General features: G+C 40.9%; 2 protein-coding genes across 3 annotated transcripts; both read left to right on the plus strand.

The window, feature by feature from the left end:
- The first annotated feature begins 19 nt into the window (after positions 1–19).
- Rab39 (RAS oncogene family member Rab39) lies at positions 20–2,011 on the plus strand. 2 transcript variants are annotated; one of them, XM_018015154.2, is made up of 2 exons: positions 20–493; positions 824–2,011. In XM_018015154.2, exons 1-2 carry the CDS (start codon positions 386–388, stop codon positions 1,370–1,372), a joined length of 657 nt encoding a protein of 218 aa, XP_017870643.1. In that variant the 5' UTR covers positions 20–385; the 3' UTR covers positions 1,373–2,011. The 2 variants fall into 2 exon arrangements, with proteins under 2 accessions (XP_017870643.1, XP_089331784.1); XM_089475658.1 differs by lacking the exon at positions 20–493 and adding an exon at positions 617–746.
- A 362-nt stretch (positions 2,012–2,373) lies between these two features.
- Positions 2,374–5,930, plus strand: Tom40 (Translocase of outer membrane 40). The gene is made up of 4 exons (XM_018015152.2): positions 2,374–2,761; positions 3,058–3,320; positions 3,378–3,795; positions 4,480–5,930. Exons 1-4 carry the CDS (start codon positions 2,548–2,550, stop codon positions 4,617–4,619), a joined length of 1,035 nt encoding a protein of 344 aa, XP_017870641.1. The 5' UTR covers positions 2,374–2,547; the 3' UTR covers positions 4,620–5,930.
- The last annotated feature ends 15,090 nt before the right edge of the window (positions 5,931–21,020 follow it).

Below are 21,020 nucleotides of genomic sequence, written 5' to 3' on the forward strand. Positions count from 1 at the left end.
TGAGTACTTGCGGGCGCATTGTACTCCTTTGCCAGCCCTGAAACCAGCCCACGCACACACATACACATACGATTGATGTGCGTTAGAAAAAAAAAAAAACAAACAAAACTCAGCAGCTGAGTTACTTAAATTCAATAAACAATATAATTGTTGTTTATTTAAAGAATATTGTTCGTTCGAATTGCAGAGAAAATATCAGTAAATTTTCGGCTGCTATTGTGGGTGTGTTTAGAAACAGCGTCTCTAGCTAAAAAAGGACGTGAAGTGAATTTGAGTTTAAGACGCAAAATATCAACAAACGAGAGGGACAAAAGCGTACAACAACAGCAACAAATAACTGTAACACCCAAAACTATTGTAGCGGAGTGGGGTGTGGAGCAACACAATGGTGGAGCCAATCTTTGATTATCAATTCCGTTTAATTCTCATCGGCGACAGCACAGTGGGCAAAAGTTCACTCTTAAAATTCTTTACAGATGGAAAATTCGCCGAGGTAAATGACTTGATTGTACTCTTAATATGTGTGTCAAGTGAGAGTGCAACAATGATAATTACATAATTATATGGCTCATTTAGTAATATATATGTATATACATATGTATATGTATGTATATATGTAATAAAGACACAGGCTAAGATGCTTTGTCGCAGCCGCTGTCTATATAGTGTGTCTGTGTGTGAGTGTGAGTAACTGATAATGCATGCAAAAAAAGGAAAAAAGCACAAAAGTGTGGCAACCTTGGACTGTGCGCATTATTTTTGTCTTATTTTATTCATACTTGAAGCCCGAGTTAATCTTTTGTTTTATATTTCTTTTACGCAGCTTTCGGATCCCACAGTGGGCGTTGACTTCTTTGCACGCCTCATCGAGATGAAGGACGGCACACAGATCAAACTGCAGCTGTGGGACACGGCTGGGCAGGAGCGCTTCCGTTCCATAACCAAATCCTATTACCGCAACTCAGTTGGTGTGCTACTCGTGTACGATATATCGAATCACGCCAGCTTCGAGCACATACCGCTCTGGATGATGGAGGCGCAGCGCCACATCGAACCGCATCGTCCCGTCTTTGCGCTCGTAGGTTGCAAGCTGGATCTGGTGAATGCGGGAGGACACCGTGAGGTAACCACCGAGGAGGCGCAAACGTTTGCCAAACAGCACGGATTGCATTTCGTAGAGACTTCGGCGCGCACTGGCGCCAATGTCGAGGAGGCATTTCGCATGGTCACACAGGAGGTCTATGCCCGCATACGATCCGGCGAATACAAGGCCGAAGATGGCTGGGATGGCATCAAATCCGGCTTTGCGCGGCCAAACAGTTTGGATTTCAATCTGGTTGTGGCCGAGCCAGAGAAATCGTCTTGCTGTTGATTCAACTAAAACTCTTCATTTGTTTTGTTTTTGTTTAGAGTTTCTACTCATATACGTATATATTTATATATATATATATATAGACTATATATACACTTTTTTTTGTTTTTAATTTAAATTTAAATTTGATTTTTGAATGGAACGCGCATTATGCTGATCTTTGTTCACATATGGCGGTCTATAACATTTTTGTTAACTCGTTTTTAATAGCGCACCAAAAATGAAAAGAAAAAAATTAAAGAGTAGTCGAAATAAGAAATTGCAAACATTGTACACTATTGTACACGAATATATATAATATGTATCAATATATATGTATGTATGCATGTATACACTATATATGCGTTGCAGCTACTTTTTAGTTATGTTTTTAAGTTAATTCGTATAATTTATATTGTCAATTCGGCCAATTAGATAAATCATGGTTTAAGGAAAATTATGTTTATTGTCTTTCATCCTCAAAACCAAAACTAAACAAAAATAAGAAAGAAAAAAAGCCAATTGTCGCCCACAAAACTCCTCTCTGATTGATAACGAAACTAAGAACTTTTTCAGCTTTATACGTAGCAGAGTTTTGTGCTCTACTAATTAACTTATACAAATTGAAATTGAAAATATAAACGTTTTTATTGATTAAAAGTGAATTTTGCAATTTTATTCCTTTATCCCACAAGAATTCAAAAAGATACCGCTCATATGTTCGCGATCTGGCAGCACTGTAGAACTGTCCAGCTGCAGCGAGTGGCAGCTCAGCTGTTAAAATCAGAACATCGAGTACTTTCTGCATGGCCACAACTCCAACGATATTTACATAAATCAGTACATACTGATTTTGACATATTAATCAATATTTGATAAATAAAAATTGGACTTATTTCATATGCACCTTTAGATATGCTGCTTTTAATCAATTTATAGTTTTAAGCTGAACAACGATGCCTGTGAGTGTCGTGAGCTTGTTTAGGGCTCGAATCGATGCCAGTTTATATATCGATACACACATGACTATCGAATTTGCTGTCAAAAAACAGTCTTTTTTTTTGTAGTGTGTCTAACACACAGATACTCCAGATTAGCGCGTGCCACTTTTAATTTCGACGGCCACACACAAAAAAAATAAAAATATAAAAATAATACACACACACAGAAAAACAGCTTAACTGACAACATACAAAATGGGTAACGTGCTTGCGGCCTCATCCGGCGTCGATGCAGCAACGGCGCGCAGCAACAGTGTGGCAGCCAGTTTGGGTTTGCCGGAACCAGCGGCTATTTCATCCACAGAGCAATCAGCGCCCTCGGTTGCCAGCGAAGTGAGCGATGCGTTTGGCAAGGACAATCAGCTGGAGAATCCCGGCACCGTGGAGGAGTTGCATAAAAAATGCAAAGGTAGGCAAATGTCATTCAACAATTGGTGCAAAAAATCGAACAGAATTTTGTTTCACTGATGACATAACCTACAAGCATGTGAAAGGGGGGGTCGGTCGAACGTCCATGTGTGTGTGCGTGTGCGTGCATGCGTTTGTGTGCGTATGAGTGCTGATTATGTATTATCAGTGCAAGTACATATGTGTATATATATTTAAGTATATATGTACATGTGTGTGCCGATCAATATGACTGTGGGAATTGCATTTAAAGCAACTTTTGGCTGTAACCTTTCCTTATCCCCACTTGCATTGCAGATGTCCAGGCCATCACCTTCGAGGGCGCCAAGATCATGCTGAACAAGGGTCTGAGCAATCACTTTCAGGTATCGCACACGATCAACATGAGCACCACAGTTCCGAGTGGCTATCGCTTTGGGGCCACCTATGTGGGCACCAAGCAATACAGCCCCACCGAGGCATTCCCCGTGCTGCTCGGCGACATCGATCCGTCCGGCAATCTGAACGCAAATGTCATACATCAGTTCTCATCGCGTTTGCGCTGCAAGTTCGCCTCGCAGGTAAGTGAAATGTCCTAAACATACCAATTTCATGTCTCAGACATTTTCTGCTTACAGATCCAAGAGTCGAAGATGATGGCCACACAGCTGAGCACAGATTATAGGGGCAATGACTTTACCGCCTCCATAACACTCGGCAATCCTAGCATATTCACCAATTCGGGTGTCGTTGTTGGCCAATATCTACAATCGGTCACCCAGCGCATGGCCCTTGGCGCCGAGGTGGCCTATCAATATGGACCCAATGTACCTGGCCGTCAGATAGCGATTGTTTCGGCATTGGGCCGCTACTCCAACGGAGATTCGATTTGGTCTGGCACCCTGGGCCCCAGTGGCCTTCACTTGTGCTACTATCAGAAGGCCAGCGAGCAGCTGCAGATTGGCGTCGAGGTGGAAACAAGTCTCCGCATGCAGGAGTCTGTTGCGACCATAGCCTATCAAATTGATCTGCCCAAGGCAGATTTGGTGTTCAGAGGTTTGTCCAATTGCCTAACTATGGAAGACTATACCGTTATAAGACTTTGATTGACCGATTGAATGACTAGTTTTAGTAGTTAACGATCAAGTGATTAGTTAACTAGTTGCTTGGCTACGTTTAGACTGATTGAGAGACTGACTGAATTATAAGTGATTGTTCAACTCATCGACTGATTGACGGCTGGCCAAATTGTTGAGATACATTTGATTGACTGATTGACTGAGTAATTTATTATAGTTTTTGCTGATGTATTGCTGGCTAACTGATAACCTGATTGACTAACGTAACTCATCAGCTGATTGACTGAATGTTGGCTGTTTCATTGATCGATCAAATGACTGACCTTTTGATGATTACGCTTTTTGGACACTATTTAGAGACAGATAGGTCTATAGATTGAGAGCTATATTTAAGTGACTTAGGGTAGAAGCTGTAACATCTATTAACCTCCTAGTTTATGGACTTTATGGGCTAAAGTAATGTAGATAGCAATTAATTAACTGACTATTAGACAGATCTAAATACCATGTAAGTAGTACGATAAGCTAATGGATGCTGCTACTTATATAGATAAGGCAGAATGATGAATACTGATAAGCCGACTTTGTAGGGATGAGATGAGAGACAATATCTAATTCTATAATGCATGTATAATACATATATATTCTCTTATGTTTGCAGGCTCAATTGATTCAAATTGGCACATTTCGGGCGTTCTAGAGAAACGTCTGCAGCCTTTGCCATTTTCGTTTGCGCTCAGTGGACGTATGAATCATGTGAAGAATAACTTTAAGCTCGGCTGTGGACTGATGATTGGTTAAGCAACAATGGAACAGAAGAAAACAGAAAAACACACACATACACATACACATACACATCTAGAACAGCAATAGCATCAGCAACATATTAGAGAACAGAAATTGAGCAACAGACAACTGAGACAACATAAAAGGCAGATATGGAAATCTAAACAAAATCGTAATTGTAGTCGTTCATTACACACACCCACACACACTTACACGCACCCACACACACACATACAACTGCAGCAAGCATAGCATATACATGTACATATATATATATAAGTACACTTATATATATATATTTATATATTTATTTGTATATTTGTTTATATATATATATGTATATGTATAATTGTCCGGATATATATATATATATATATATGTATGTATATATATATCGATTTGTTCAATTTGTTTTAATTCCTGTAATGAGTTTTGATAATTTGACATTCAAATGAAATTGCAAACGTAACAAAATTCCAAAGCAAAGAAACGCCACAACAACCAACATGCAACATGCAAGAACAACAACAACTACAACAAGCCGGCAAGGCAATAAGCGCAAGCGAATCAGCAAGTAAATTCAAATGAATGAAGTTAGCAAAAGCAAAAGCAAAAGCAAAAACAAAAGCAAAAGAAAATGCTAGGGGCGCAGGCGTTGTTAAATGTAAAATGTAAAATACACACAATCAGCTGTATTTGGTATTAGTCTCTACACGATAATAATAACGTATATATATATATTAATTATAATAAAACAAGAGAAAAAAATCAAAAACAAAACGGTAAACAAGCAATGCTTTTTGTTGTAAGATACATTATGTATGAATGCTATTCTCTGAGCTGCCACGCCCCATTTGCACAAGCACACACATACGTAGAATTCCAATGCCAATTATAATTTTTAGCTCAAAAGCTGCATTTAACAAAAGCAAAGCAGAAGAAGAAGAAGCAAATTTTCCCAGTTGAACAAAAATATATGAAAACAAAAATGTTTTTTGTTTAAAAAAGTCAAAATATTTTGAAAAAAAAAAGTAAAAATATTTAATTTTTATAAAAACAAAACAGCTTTAAGTTTATAATTCATAACTTATAAATTTCTAGTGCGGTTTAACAGCCAACATTTTGCGTTAAAAATAAAAAACAATATATATATTTTATATTTTAATTAAATATTTTCAAATGCTGTGGGAAATAAACCAAACAAAACAAAACAAAAACATCCGCAAAAACAATGTTAAGAATGAAAATTATTTTAAAGCAAACAAACAAAGAAACAAAACCTATAAACAAATAGTTTTTAGTAAATATATAATTAAATTAAATTGAGTGCAGGCATTTTTACTACTCTCTCTCCCTCTCTCTTTCACACTGAGTACGCCGCTGCCAGCAAATGAGTTTTGTGTTTTGTTGTTGCTATCTCTGTCGCTCGCGTGCATGTTAGCGCAGCTGTCTTGACTAATGCGTTTGTTGCCGCAAATTGCAGTGCTACTAAAACTGTAACAAAACGGAGTTTAGCTTTAAAACTGTGGGTTAGACATTAAAAGGTACAAAATAAGTAAATATTAAAGTTTTGTTGACAAAAATCAAATTTGGCGTTTCTCTTATTTAGATTAAATGGAAATATGAAAAAATTTGACTATTTCGCTTCGCTGTCTGCATATAACTGTCAACTGCAGTGCTGCTCAAAGTGTAAGCCGTTTGCGTTTGCAAGACATTCGATATGTAAGTGCATGTGCCTGTGTGTGTGCGTATGTGTGTGCGTATGTGTGTGTGTTCATGTCACATGCGCAAAATCGTTTTTAGACAGCATTATAAACATTTTAGTGCTTATTTATGCCGGCAGATGTCGCTTACAGCATTGGACGGCAACAGAAAGTGCACAGGCACACACACATGTACACAAATGTAATAATAAAAAAGAAGCAGGCTGGCATCCTTCCTGCTGGCCGCTGAGCTTTATCAGAAACAATTTTTGCGCTAGTCGAAAGGCAAACAATAACAACTGCACCAACAACAACATCGAAAACTACAACGACAATGAGTGGCAACAAACTTTGTTCAATCAGCTAGAGAAAAACGTTGTTGTCGTTGGCCCGCCAAATATTGTTTAGATAAGAAAATGTTGCTCGAACATACACACAGAGCCACATATACGTATACAAATGCATATGCACAGAAAGAAACACGCAGAGTATGAGAGCGAGAGAGAGATAGAGACGGAGAGCGCACACATGCGAGCTTCTGTTTGTGCTTGTTGTTTGCTTTGACCCCTTCCTGCTCTCCTGAGCGCTTTCTCCTCGGCAACTGTGCCTGTCTGTCAATGGGTTTTTTCATTTTCCTTTACATTGCTGTGTTATTTTTTTGCTTTTACGTTTTTGCCCAAATGCAATTTGAACTTTGCCAAAATAAAAACCGAAAAAAAGAAAAACAAAATAAAAATGCGGCCGCTTGCTTTCATATTGCATATTATGCAACTTAAAGCAAAGATGGCGCCTCTCAAGTGAGAGCGAGAGAGAAGAGGGGCTGCTGCAGCTTAAGCTGCTGTAAAAATTCAATTGCACGCGCAAGGCTCATGTCCAACTGAAGCGGCGATAAGACAAAGGCAAGAAAACTCATTAACATATAAAGTAGCCGCTAAAATCTCAGCAAGTGCTGCTTGTAATGCGGCTAATTACAAAATGGCGTCTGCGGCAGCCATCAAGAGCGCTGCCAGCGACAGCAGCGGCAACGGCAGCTTAAGTGCCCGCCAAACTGTGCTCAGTTAGCTTTAAAATCATTTCCTCCAGCGTTGCCAGATAAGTCATTAGTACGCGTAGCGCATCGTGCCATGCCTTCAAGTGGGCGGTAATGCATTAGATTATATAACCCTGGGCGGCAGAAATGCTGCAAGTGCTGCCACAATTAAAAAGTTTAATTTAGCTATTTAATAGCTAAATATGATTTCATAATTAGATAAATGATAAATATAATCTGTGATTACAGATTACATTTATCTTCTATAAAAGTGTGTATGTATATATAATTAAAAATTATATATGAGATAATCACACACAAGTTAGTAAAAGTATTCGAGAAATAGCTGTACAATTTGAAGTTTCAACGACTCAGTAACAAAAGAGATTTAAGTGTTAACATAGCTCGATTTGGCGACAAAAAGCTATTTGCATAAGTGCTTCCAGCCATTTGACTTTTAAAATAGCTAGAAATGGCTATAAGCTGGCTAAAGTGGCTATGAAACTGTTAAGCTGCCGCTAAGCTCTCATAGGGAGTGGGTGGCTTGGCTGGTGGGTGGGGCCGCGTGTATATTGGCGAATTAGCAAACGCTTTTAACTAATTAATTAAATGCTGTTGACATGATAAATATCAGTTAACATGCACAAATACATAAATCAAAATCAATACACGTCATGATAAAGGCAAATGCTGATGGAGAGTGGGGGCAGGCAGCGGAAGTCAGTTGCAGCTGCCGTAAAGATCATAATCGGCAACAGCAAGCAACAGCAACAGCAACAACAACAACAACAAGGAGAACAGAAGCAACTGTCAATGTGTCAAGCATGTTAAGTGACTGCAGAGTGTGGCAACGTTGCGCCGTAAGGTGATGACAGCTGGGCATATGTCAAAGTGCGACAAGAACAGCAACAACATGGAGTAGTAGTCAAAGAGCGAAAGCGATTGCGCAAACAACTAAAACGTTTGACAAGTGCAAATTGTATTAAATCAAACGAATGCAGTCAATTCTATAAATAAAAAGCAGAAAGGGAAAGAGCTGACAGTTATGTTAGTTTGCTTAAGCACATGTTTACATAGCTTTGCGGATGTGCGTGGGAGTGAGTGAGTGAGACAGACTTAAGTATGTGGCCGGCCATCTTTTGTGCGCTGTGAGTGTGTGTGTATTTGTGTGCACAGTGCAGTTGAATGCTGAAGAACATTAATTGCCCTAGCAGCTAATTGGTGGCGTGCTTAAGCCGTTTGCGATTTACCGTTGCTGCTGCTTGAGCGCATTTACAGTGCTTTATGCTCGTCACTGATTGGCCAATTAAAACGAGCGCTTAATACAAATTACAAAATTAACACGCTTAAAGCAAGCCAACAGCACACTAAGCTCTATACCTCCCTCCCGCTCACTCCTGCACTCTCCATCAGCGCTGACAGCAGCAGCAACAACAACTGGAGCAGTGGGAACCAACAGCTATGCAATTGTGTTTGGCAGAAAGGGCGTTAGTCACCCTTTGTATGTGTGTGTGTTCGTGTGTGTTTGGGTGTGTGTGAGTTCGCTGCTGTTGTATGCTTGGCATATTTACGCCAACTTTAGTTATTTGAATTACGTGACTTCAGCAACAGTTCTATGACTGAGTTAAACAGCGCCGAGACTGACACACACACACACACACACACACACACACACACACACACACACATACACACATACTTATAGCAGCGCTGGCTTAAACTTTGTGCAATTTTTTAAGCACACACTCGCACACTCATACACTCAAACTCACGTATCTGTATGCGTATTACTTACGTACATACTTATAAATACTTACTTACTATCTGTCTGTTGATTACACATGCACGTAAAAAAAATATTGAAGCAGCAGCGGTGGCAGCAGCAGCAGCAGCAAAGGCAAACCAAATGCAGCCACGGCACGAAGCCAGCCAGATACACGGCAACCGCCAGCTCCATAGTCCCACACTTCTCAAAAAAGTATGTAGCATAAATACTCTTACTGAATTGGGTGGCACTAGCGAGGATCGCACAAGGTTCGTACCGCAATAGTGCAACTGCATCAATTGAGCTCATCGTTATTTACTTATGGCTATAAACTAGCTGTATTGGTAGCACTGGACTCTGCAAAGAATATATGAATTAATCTGTTTGTGCTGCTCTAACATGCAAAACTCCAGTTCACTGCCATTTCTTTCAGATCAGCAGTTGCATAACTGTTAGCTTTTGCATGGCTTTCATTCGTTTTCGATTGGCTGGCTGCCATTTAGTTGATCTGTGCTTGGACCATTGTATTTTCTCCACCAATCAGGATCGTCGCATGTCGTTTATAGCTGCGGGCGGCCATTTGCTGCGCATTTTACCGTTTTACAAGTGTATTAATATGATGGTGTATCAAAAATGGCTGCCGCTGCCCGTTATTATTGCTGTCGCTGTTGTTGTTGCTGCTATTTTTGGCTTTGAGTTTTTAGCCTTAAGCCAAATAAGTGTTTTAGCAGACGTTGCAGACGTCGGGCGTTGACGCTGCAACAGCCGGAAGTTGCTACGACAGCTGCAGGAAGCTCTAACTCACTTACACACACACTCACACGCACCTACGTGTCTTCGCCTGTCTTCTAACCAACACCCTTCGCCTCGTCCACCCGCGGCCTGGCATTGTTGAAAGTTAGCAATAGATTTTTAACGGAAGTTGCACATGTGCGCACGTGTTTTCTACCAATGCCCAATTCCTAGTCAAACCTTCACACACCCAGACGCCCCCGTACATCCGCCTCTTTCTTCACGCCACACGCTGTAATTAAGGGCTGTACATGGGCGTGGCACATCATCATTCAAGCGCAGCAGATTAGGCCAACCGATTGCCTTATCCAACCGCAATGCCCCCTCAGCTGCCCCGCGCTCCCCAACCAGCTAGCTCTAGGCTGCGTGTGCGCGTCTACTTAACGAGAATTTATCGTCTTACTGCCGCTGACATATTTACCACTTTAGCACTTTGCTGTTGTCCCCCACCAGCTCCCGATCTGCTACTTCTACTACTCAAAACAGCTCCTAGCCTCCGCCCCCTCTCCCCCTCCCACACACTCAATGCAATTATGGCAGCATCAGCAAACGTCTTGTCCAACTGCGACTCCGACTGCGTGTAATTTAATGGAAAAAAAGAGAGAGAGAGAGGGAGAGAGGGAGTGCGAGAGTAGGGGGCATTGGAAATCGCTGCGAAAGGATCTGCACTTGAGGCTGGCGCTTGCATGCGCTTTGCCCTGGCCAAAAATTAATGCATTATGAATGTAAGCCGGAGATTGCGACGCACTAACTGCCTATTTGTCAACGCCAGAAGGAGAAAGAGCAAGCGAGAGGGTAAAGGAGATTGAGAAGGGGGGGCGAGAGAGTGGGAACGTAGCAGCAGCCGTCTGCTGTTTGTGTCACGCATCCTCGCCGAGGCGTAAAATGCGACAAGGCAGACAATGATGAGAGGCAAGCGCCAGCAACAAGGATTACAACAGAGCAAAGTGAGCTAAGCAGGTATCCAGACGAATATCAAATGCTCTGAGGTGTGCTAAATCTAGATAAGATGTGGAAAATGTTATCATAGCCAGAATGAGTTTTAGATAAGGTAGTTAACATAAGCTACAAGTCTTTAATGAGAATCTTCTTATTAAAAAATGCTAAATATAATATGCTAAATATAAATGTATCCATACATACTATGTATGTATATATATTCTCCCATTTTATACATATCTAAATTCCTAAGTTTCATTAGTGCACTCGCATAGCGACTTGGCCTCCAGCCTTTGTCTGCCAATTATGCCTGTGGCGCCACCTGGCGGCCATTGTTTGACTGAAATTTTCGGGAAAATTTATGATTATTTTGCGTGTTGCTGGACATGATGAAGAGGCTGCCAAGCCTCAACCAAAAGCGAAAGACAATAGAGCAAACAAACGGACAAACAGGCAGACAGACAGACAAATACAATTATGATATAGGGTATAAGCAACAACAACAACAAGAGCAACAACAAGAGCAACAGCAGCAGCAGCAGGAGTAGCTCATAAAGTCAGCACAGTCAAGGCATATAAATCAAAATGAATCACAGAGCTAACGTAAAAATTATAAGCCTTATATGTATGCATGTGTGTGTAGCTGGACGAAAAATATATGGCCCAAATGCTGGGCTTGAGTGCGCAATACCCTGTAGACAATTGATATACTTAGAAAGCGAGCATATTGGATGACGGTTAGCAAGTAGAACTGAACTGTCATGTAATGTATCGATAACATGCGATAACACAAGAAAAGTCAAAAAGTATCGATGATGCTGAACAGCTGTACCTTAAGATGTAGCCAGAGCAATGCCAATACAAATGCCTGGCGGGGTATCTTATAGTCGTGCAATAGTCAAACTTAGAAATATCTATTAGTTTTCTTGGGAAACCAACTCGACTTTTGAGTTTCATTGCGAAATGAAAAAACTAATTAATAGAGCTGCATTAGATGAGAGAAACATATGCACGACTATTAGTTACCCTGTATAAAATTTGAAAATTTTTAAAGATGCAAATTTAACTGCATGTCAAAGTGTTTGTCAACTTGAAGAACAAATTGAAAATCCTTTTGAATACTTAAGATTCTCCAAGAAGTGTGCAAATTATCTGCATGCCAAACTCATTGTCAATGTGCCTGTCAATTTTGAGCTGACAATAACTTTCGAAAATTGAATTTTCGCTTTTAGAAAAGGCATTAAATTTAAGTCAAATTTAACAGTCGCATCGAATTGATTTTCAGTATCACAATAAATTCAAGGACGCAAAGACGTAAGTCCAGTCCCAATCCAGTTGATATACCCCTCGCACAAGTGGAAGCGCTGTGACGTGAAGCTGCTTCATAAATAAATGTTTATTGTCTTTGCGATTGATTCATGGACTCCAATCGGCTGCCCAGCTGGACTTGGTCATCTATCTGGGCAGCCATCTGCCCCGCCTCGCCAAGCTGCGCCCTTTGTTCAACGACTTTGGCGTGGTGTGATGGAAAATTAAGATTCAATTGTGTCTGCATTTCAAAGTTGTCAATGTTCATTACCAGTGGAACACAAACGTCTCAAATGTGAACGGAATTCCAAATGGGTGTGTGGGCGGGTGACTGTGTGGGTGTGGGCGTGGGCGTGGGTGTGTTGATGAAGATAATTTTTGGTGCTGAGTGATTTAGAGATGGACGCTTGTTGAAATTTAAGGTAAACTGGGGAGATATGTGTAAAAGATGGAACGTTGAATAAGTCCATCAATCAGTCAAGCAGTCAATCACTCTGTTAGTCAATGCTATTTAAATATTTTATCGATAAGTTAGTCGATCAATTAATTAATCTATCTACCGGTCAATGTTAATTAGTCGTTCAATCAATTATTCAGTTGGTCCAGCTGTCAATCAATCAGGGGGTGGATCAATCAATAAAGAAATAGGAATATATCTCAATATATCAGTTAATCAATTAGTCAATCATCAATTAAATAAAGAAATAATTATAAAGATTAATACATCACAATCAATCAATCAATCAATCAGGTTACCAATCCATCAGTAAATTATATATTTAGCCACTTTTCCTATTGGGAAAATCAGTCAATTCATCAACCAAGCAGTCAGTCCATGTGAGCTAGGAATTGTGTCAACCAATGATTATCATTCATTGATCAGTCAGTCATTCAGCCATTCCAACAAGCGGACAGCTAGTGCAGTCAGTCAGTCAATGTCTTCTAGACATTTGTTAGTCGGTCAATATTATCAGGACAATCAGTAATTCACTTAATCAAGTAATTCAATCAATCTAACAGTCTTTCAGTCAATCAAGCTGTCAAATATTTAATCAGTCAATCAGGGCATTTGTCATTTGAGAGCAGTAAGCTATGTTCGCACGTTAATCAACTGATTGATTAATCAATCAATTACCATGTCAACTATTTAATCGGTTGTTTGTTTGACAGCTACTCTCTCTCTCTCTCTCTCTCTCTCTTTGTTTGTCAGTCGCATCAGTTAGTTTGCTGCATCAATCGGTCAATCAAAAGTTCTGCCCGTGTCACGAGCCACAAAACGCAGCTCTGGGACTGAGGCTCGCTTTGCTCTGCGAACTGTGGCGAAACGATGTAACGGGGCTAATGCTCATCAGGCGGGATTAGAAGTGATTGCCACGCCCAGTTATAGTTGTTTCTGCTGTTGTTGTTGTTGCATCTAGTGCGCTTAATGGACTTCGTATGTCATTTTCAAATTGCAATAGACTTTGAGCGGGTCGTCTGAGGGCAAGAAAAAATGTCACCCACAGACGACGCACACACACAGATAAAGCTGTCAACAGCATGCGTGTGTGTGTGTGTGCTTCAAATAGCGCTAAATGACCGCAAAGTGTTTTCATTATTTGTGGCTGCCAACAATTTATATCGTTCATTTAGGAATTTCGCTTTACACTCTCGCTCGTCTAAGCATCGCCCTCTCGCTCTTTCTCACTCAGTCTCACTCTCTCACACTCCCTCTCGCTCTGTCCCTGTGTGTCACGATAACTACATAACAAAAAATAAAACTTTACAGAGCTCGTCCAACAACAACTTAAAAAAGGAGTCTAGCTCGAAGTACTCGACCCAGAGATACCCTGTATAAGGCATTGGCAGCCCTTTTTGTCATTTATCTGGACAGCTCAGTGGACTATCTCTAGCTCTAGTCTTAGAGTGGATTCAGACTAAAATGTTTTTGAAAATTTGCTCCAGCTTTCGATATATATCGCTCACAACATCCATCCAACTAATATGCCCCGCTTCTAGTGCGTTCTCAATTCAGAAAAAAATGAGACATACTCCGTAGCCGGCGACTCTAAGGCTGCTGGACATAGGGCAATGGCAGACAGGACCTTTAGGATTCGCACGGACCCGTACCCGGCTCCGACTCCGACTCCAGCTCCGGCCAGGACATGCGGACACGCGGACATGCGAACATTTGGTCGTGTGCTGTGCCCATCATTGTGGCCATGGCAATGTCTGCCTCGGCTCCTGCCACTGCCACTGCTGCTGCTTCGTCTCCAGCGCTGCAGCTGCAGCTGCAACTGCTGCTCGTGCTGCTCTTCGCATGGCTTCATTATCGCCTGCGCCGGACTCACAATTTTGTCATCATCATCATTATCATCATCATCATCATCTGGATTTTCTATCCACCCACAAAATTGTCATCTTTGGTTAAATTTGAGCTCAATTTTTATTGAATATTTAACAATACTTGAAACAAAGCACTATAGAAAGTTTTCCAGCACTGGAAGTTGAGCAACCATTTCAATTTGTAATATACTTGATATTATCTCATGTTTCCATCACAGAGAATCGCTGAGAATAAGTTATTTCATCAGTTAGAGGGAAGTTTCACAAATAGAACTACAAAATCTCTTCAATTCCTTTTACAGCACTAGAAATAAAATTTGTTTACTTTTCCAACACTTTCTGAAATTTCAGAATACTTTTTAAAGATTTTAGCTCACATGCAAAATTATTCCATCAGCAAGCTCCTTGCCGATCTTTACCAATACAATATGCTATCTGTCAATAACATAATATTTGCCCCATTAACAGTGAGCTGTAATGTTAAACAGCTGTTAGCTTTACAATTATTTAACTTTGGCAATTGGAATCTAATGAATCGCACCGACTTCAATTGAAAATCTGCAAATCTATTGAGCTAAAATTAATAGCAATTATGTTTGCGGCATTGGTCGATGAATTGACATTTTGTGTGGCCTGTACAGGCCAACACCCAATCGAACGAACCGCACACACTCGGCCCAGCTGTGAGTGGACAGTGTTTTGTGTGCAGTTTATAAATGTCGATGGAGTTGGTTAAATGCAGAGTTTGAGTGCTGCCCGATACCGAATGGTATGTGACTAGTGTGCGAATGTCTGTGTGTGTGTGTGTGTGTGTGTGTGAGTGTGTGCGATAGGAGCATTTGCAGGCGAAGAGCAGACAGCAGACAGCAGCAGAGACAGCAAAACGCAGGCTGTCTGCATGCAGTTAACGCTCAAATCGAATGGGTGTGTGCGAACGACGGTCTCTCTCAGTGTGTGTGTGTGTGTGAGTAGGTGTGTGCGTGTGTGTGTGCGTCGATGCTTGGAATTTTAGTTGATAACAGCAAATGCAGCACCACAGCAAGCGTTGTCCTCATTGCTGTTGCTGTTATTGTTGTTGTCGTTGATGATGGTGTCGCTGTCCTTGTTATACCCTGTAAGCGTCTGCAAAGTGGGCATATGCAACGCATCTAAGTTCGATAACATATTTTAGAATTAATCGATAGGCATAAACAAGGCAGACTCTAGGGCGTTTTACTCTAAGAGAATATGCACTTTTAGGGTTATCGATAAGTATCGATAGTTATTGATTCTATGTATTGTTTTCTTATACATATATACTAGAAGTATTTTGAAAACAGATTTGGCTTTACGTTAATAATCTTGACCCAGAAAGACTGGCGACTAATATATATATAGGTTGATTTAAACACATACAGATATACGACCATGTCTTTCGATAATATTATATCGATATCAGCTAAAGTCAATTTATGTTTAAGATTGAAAATCAATTGTAAACAAATGCTTTGGCTTTGTGCTGAGCAGAGGGTAACAGCTAGTCGATCATGCTCACTTGGCGCTGCAGCTGGCAACAATTTTGAAAGTGTGGCAACTCTGCCAACTCAACTGCAATTGAGTGTTTGGCTTTGAATCGCAAGTGTCAATTTAGAAAATGTTTATTTTATGCGACACTTCGGAACGTAGCCGCCTCTTTCCTGCCCCGCCCACATGCAACGCCAAATGATGGGCGTGTCGAAGTGTCATCTTACGGTACTTATAATTCGCAATGTGTTATGAAGCGAGAATTGAAATCGCAAGCGATTGCAATTGCAATTGCAATCTGATTAAATCGTATTTATTTTATTGCTAGGCAACACACACATACACAGCGAGTTCTAACCCCGCCGTATCATAAATTCAACTTTGGCAAAGAAATCGGTGAGCTGCTCGTAACTCGTCGCAAGTCGCCAGTTTATTCCACTCAATTGAATTGCAATTTCTCTGGCGCTGCTTCTGCTTGCATTTGCCTTTGCGGCTGATAAATGGCGCCAGCCAAAACAAATTTGCTGCAATGCATAAAATAGCTGTAAGCCAGCGTTGCCAGACAGCCGCCGGTTGACTGTACTTGAGCTGCTCGAGTCGCGGCCTGAGTCAAGCCTGATGATAGTTGCCAAAAGGAAAAGTCGAGAGATTGGTTTTGGTCATAAAGCCTGTATAAATAAACCTAAACTGCGTGACAGCGCTGCCAGACTGTTAATTAAAGCCTCTGATGATGGCAACAAATTGATGTCAAGGCTTACATAATAAGACGCCCAGAGACCTAATACAACTAAAGTTCAAACTCGGCAAAATAATGTGAGTTAGTCTCCATAGCTGTGTGCCAGCGTTGCCAGATAGAGTAGTCATTTGACTGTGATTGACTTCAAGCTGAAGTCCAGAATTTAAAATGATAGAAAATGATTCTGTTTCATTATATATAGAATCAATAGCAATGGGTTAGCCCTAGAGGGAGTTGAGTTAGGTATGCTATAGAAGTGTTGCATGTGTGCCAGCGTTGCCAGATAGATAAACTAATACTCCAAGTACACTAGAAATAGTTGAGGTTCCTCCTCCTTGACAAATTTAATTCGAGCTCAAGAAAAAAGAGAGGTTGAATAATTATATAGAAAGAAATGAATGTAACTACGATACCCTAGAGCTTTCTTCAGTTGGGTAGCTTAGTTAAGCTGAAATAGAGCTGTATTCAAATAGGTTTACGTGTTGTTTCTTCAGCTATATACGCATTCTATTAAATACCTTCTCAATGTGTAACTGGAACTAGTTCCAGTGAACAGAACACTTTAGAGCGCTGGCAAAATGTTGCCAGGCTCATTAAGCAAGTTGCAGCTCAACGAAAATAGCTTGGAGTTAAGAGAGTGTAAAAAAAAAAATAGCACATAAAACGTTTATGGACGCACCCTGCGCCCACCCCCCCTTTGGGGAGCTATTGATGAGAGCAGATATTTAGAATGCCGAGGGGCAATTTATTATGTCATGAAGCGGATGCAAGAAACGGAAATGGAGATGGAGCTGGAGCTGGGGCTGGAGCTGGAGCTGGGGCTGGTGAGATGAGAACGAGCTTAGCTTAAGTGAGTGGGGGTGGGGCACTTGGGGTAGGACGGTCTATTGTAGGATACTGCACTCTCACAATAATTGCCAACAGCTAGTAAATCCGATGCTTCATTAGTATCGATTATGCGTTTAATGACCTGCCCAAGTGTTCAGACAGAGCCCACAATAAAGGGGGAGGGCAGCCGGAAGCAGCAAGGGGGCATGCGGTATGGAATGTGAGATGTGGGGCTGCCATAATGATTGTCGCCATAAAGTGTCGCAAGTGTCAGTCGAGTGCTGAATAACTTTATTGATTTATACGAAAATTTCCACTGTGCTGCATACAAAGCAAAAAAAAAAAAAAAAAAAAAGAAAGAAAGAAACTACAAAAAAATACCAACTGGATAATGTCCTTAAATGTGCCAAGCGCCTAGTGTAGAGGCCGGGGGGCGGCAATGTGTGCACGTGTGCTGGCAATTTGCAAAGTTCCCTCGCTCGCTCGCTCACTTTTTGGCAATAAAACAAATGATATTCTATGAAAGAAACTTTTAACAGTTGAGCTTGAGTTTTTGGGGCTTCTTTTTTGTTCACTTTACTTTGAGGCAGCATAATCAAACTTTGGACATTTACACCAACTGGCAATGGTGCACACAGCCTCGACGCTGGTGCAACGCCAGGCGGACCTAGGCAGGGGGAGCAAGGGCTGTGCGATAGCAGAGCTAATAGCTCAATCAGATTAAAACTTATCGTTTTATCGCTCATCGTCGGAACTAGACTCAAATGAACCATTGAGCATAGAAACGAACTTGGTAACTAAGTTCAAAAGAGAGAATATAATTTTTAATCAATTTTGAGCATATTGCATAAAAAACTTTGTTCCCAATTAGAATTAGGAACTAGTTCACGATTGAAAGATCAATCACTGTTTACATCGGAACTAGACTCAAATGAACCATAGCGCATAGAAATGAACCAGTTCATAAATATTACGAAAATTGATTAACTAATAGTGAATATAAATATCTTGTAGATTGACTTTTGGAACTTGTTCACTGGAACAGTGTGATTCCCAAAAAAACCTGCATTCCTTCAAACCAACTTTCTGAATCTGTCACCTATTTACTTATGAGTTCGCTTTTCCTTGCGAACTAGTAGAAATGAACATTTGAAAACAAGGAACTAGTGCATGCTCAGCATATTACTTGTTATACCACTACATAAGCAGACTAAAGTAGCTGTTCGAATTAGTGAACTAGTTCTATTGAGCCGAAACTATAGCTGTTTTACAAAGTAACTAGTAACTAGTTCAGTTATTGTAGCCCATAAGCCTCTGGATTTGCTTCACCACAGACGTGAACTAGTTCAATTGAACATATTTCAAATGTGAGCTGCGGAGCTTTAAATATATTTTATGTTAAATTTGATGTTAAATAAACAAACTGAAAAGAAGGTTAGCGCGGAACTGGAACCAGCGTGAGCCACAGTGCGTCCAGCAATTACAGACTGTTGCATTTTATATGATGCATGTCTTTCATTTCTTGTTGCTGCTCAAAATGGGTTTTCATAAATATTTGAAGAGCATTTTCATTTGAGTGGAACTCTTGCTCGAATAGCCAGAATAGCCTCTCTCTCACTCTCACTCTCTTTCTCTCTCTCTTTCTCTCTGCCTGTGTGTGTAAACTTTTTGGACTGCTTAACTTTTGCGTAGTATCAGTGGCAGCAACTTGCATTTTGAAGTGGCTCAAAGCTCGACTGCTCGAGTTGCGTTTTACAAATTTGTTCACAGCTCCTTGTCGTCAGAGTCATGCTCATGCCCATGGCCACGCCCATTTCGATGCCCATTCCTTGCGTCAACATCTTTGTTCGTTCAGCCTGCAACTAGTTGCAATTTGTTTGCAAAAGTTTTTAACACCATTTACTTGGCTTCACATGAAGACAATTAGGCGAGCGATTAAATTTATATTATCAGGGGATTGAGTTTCAGTCGCACTCCCTCGCTCTCTCTCTCTCTCTCTCTCTGTCTTGCTCGTGTTGTAGGTGTGCAAAGTTTTTGGCCTTGTAAACATTGCATAACAGCAGCAAACTCTCTGTGAAAGCTTTTATATTCATATTCATTCACATTCACATTCACATTCGCATTCGCATTCGCGTGAATGTGAATTCACATTTAAAAGTTGCATTATTTTTTCAAGGCCCCAGCTCGGGGCTCATTAAATACGCATTAAAGTTTAATTATAAACATTTTGCGCTTGCACTTGGCAGCCGAATTGGCCGAAATGGCTACAAAATGGCCGCAACGACAGCGCGAAAAGCGTCGAAAAGCGCAGCGAAAGTCAAAGTAATTTGCCCTCTGCACCTTACACCAAATGCTCTAGGGCATGTGGATAAACATAATGTGAATAAGTCGGGAGATGAGGTAGTGTGGGACCGGAAAAGTGGAATGTAGAGGCGAGCGAAAGCGAGTCCGTGAGGGAAATATGAGAGAAAGGCCACAGACTCAGAGATATGGTGAGTAAGATAGAGATAGAGAAACACTTAGATAGATGAGAGAGAGAGAGAGAGTGGGAAAGAGGTAGAGAGAGAGAGAGAGTAGGAGAAAGAGTGAGAGAGAGAGAAAGAGTGAGAGAGAGAGAAAGAGAGAGAGAGAAAGAGAGAGAGAAAGAGCGAGAGAGAGAGAGGGAGAGAGAGAGTGGGAGAAAGAGAGAGATAGAGAGAGAGAATAAAGAATTGAGGCGAGGGAGAGATAAACAGTCACGCTAAAAATTGAAAGGGAGAGAGGAACGAGAGGAAGAGAGTCACGGACGAGAGAGATGGCAGATAGCTAGAGAAAGAGGGAGAGAGAGAGGGAGAGAGAGGAAGATAGAGAGAAGGAGAGCGTTAAAAAAATAAATAGGTCTAGAAACAGAAAATAATGCGTGAGAGAGAGAGGGAGAGAGATAGACATAGAACTGAGGCGGGGGAGAGATAAACTCGCACATTAACGATCGAAATAGAAATAGAATGTGAGAGAGTGAGGAAGGTAAAGAAAATAGGAAGAGAATCAGGCGCGAAAGCAAGAGAGAGATAGAGAAAGTGAGAGCGTAGGTGTTGCGGGCGAGAGAGATGCCGGACAATAAGAGAGAGCGGGACAGCCACAGATAAGATCAAATACAAATACTTGAGGTCAATCAACTAAATCATTTATCTACTATATAATCTACTATATAATCTATACTTAGCCAATATCCTCTCCTCTTTGGTATGCGAACTTAGCTAGGAATCGAAATAGCCAACGCTTTCTTACTGATTGTAGCGCATTGCTCAGCGCGTAATGTTCGCATTTTGCATGTGCCCATTGCGCTGGCCCTGACTTCAGTTTCCCCTCTCGCTCTCTGCGCCCCTCTCTCCCATTCCCTATCTTTCTCACTCTCGGCTGTCGTCTGCTCGAAATGGCTTTTATAAATGCTATGAATATATTTTTTGTGGAGGGAAACAGGACGCTTAGCAGGGACTAAGGAGCCGAG

The sequence above is a fragment of the Drosophila arizonae genome, chromosome X, assembly GCF_054131065.1.
Source record: "Drosophila arizonae isolate 15081-1271.41 chromosome X, UAZ_ARI_1.0, whole genome shotgun sequence".
NCBI lineage: Eukaryota > Metazoa > Arthropoda > Insecta > Diptera > Drosophilidae > Drosophila > Drosophila arizonae.

What these genes read in the sequence shown, in the direction of transcription:
- Rab39 (XM_018015154.2), top strand. Translation starts at nt 386, where the DNA reads ATGGTGGAGCCAATCTTTGATTATCAATTCCGTTTAATTCTCATCGGC. An exon ending in CAGATGGAAAATTCGCCGAG is followed by an intron (nt 494 to 823) that starts GTAAATGACTTG and finishes TCTTTTACGCAG; the next exon opens with CTTTCGGATCCCACAGTGGG.
- Tom40 (XM_018015152.2), top strand. Translation starts at nt 2,548, where the DNA reads ATGGGTAACGTGCTTGCGGCCTCATCCGGCGTCGATGCAGCAACGGCG. An exon ending in GTTGCATAAAAAATGCAAAG is followed by an intron (nt 2,762 to 3,057) that starts GTAGGCAAATGT and finishes CTTGCATTGCAG; the next exon opens with ATGTCCAGGCCATCACCTTC. An exon ending in GCTGCAAGTTCGCCTCGCAG is followed by an intron (nt 3,321 to 3,377) that starts GTAAGTGAAATG and finishes TTCTGCTTACAG; the next exon opens with ATCCAAGAGTCGAAGATGAT.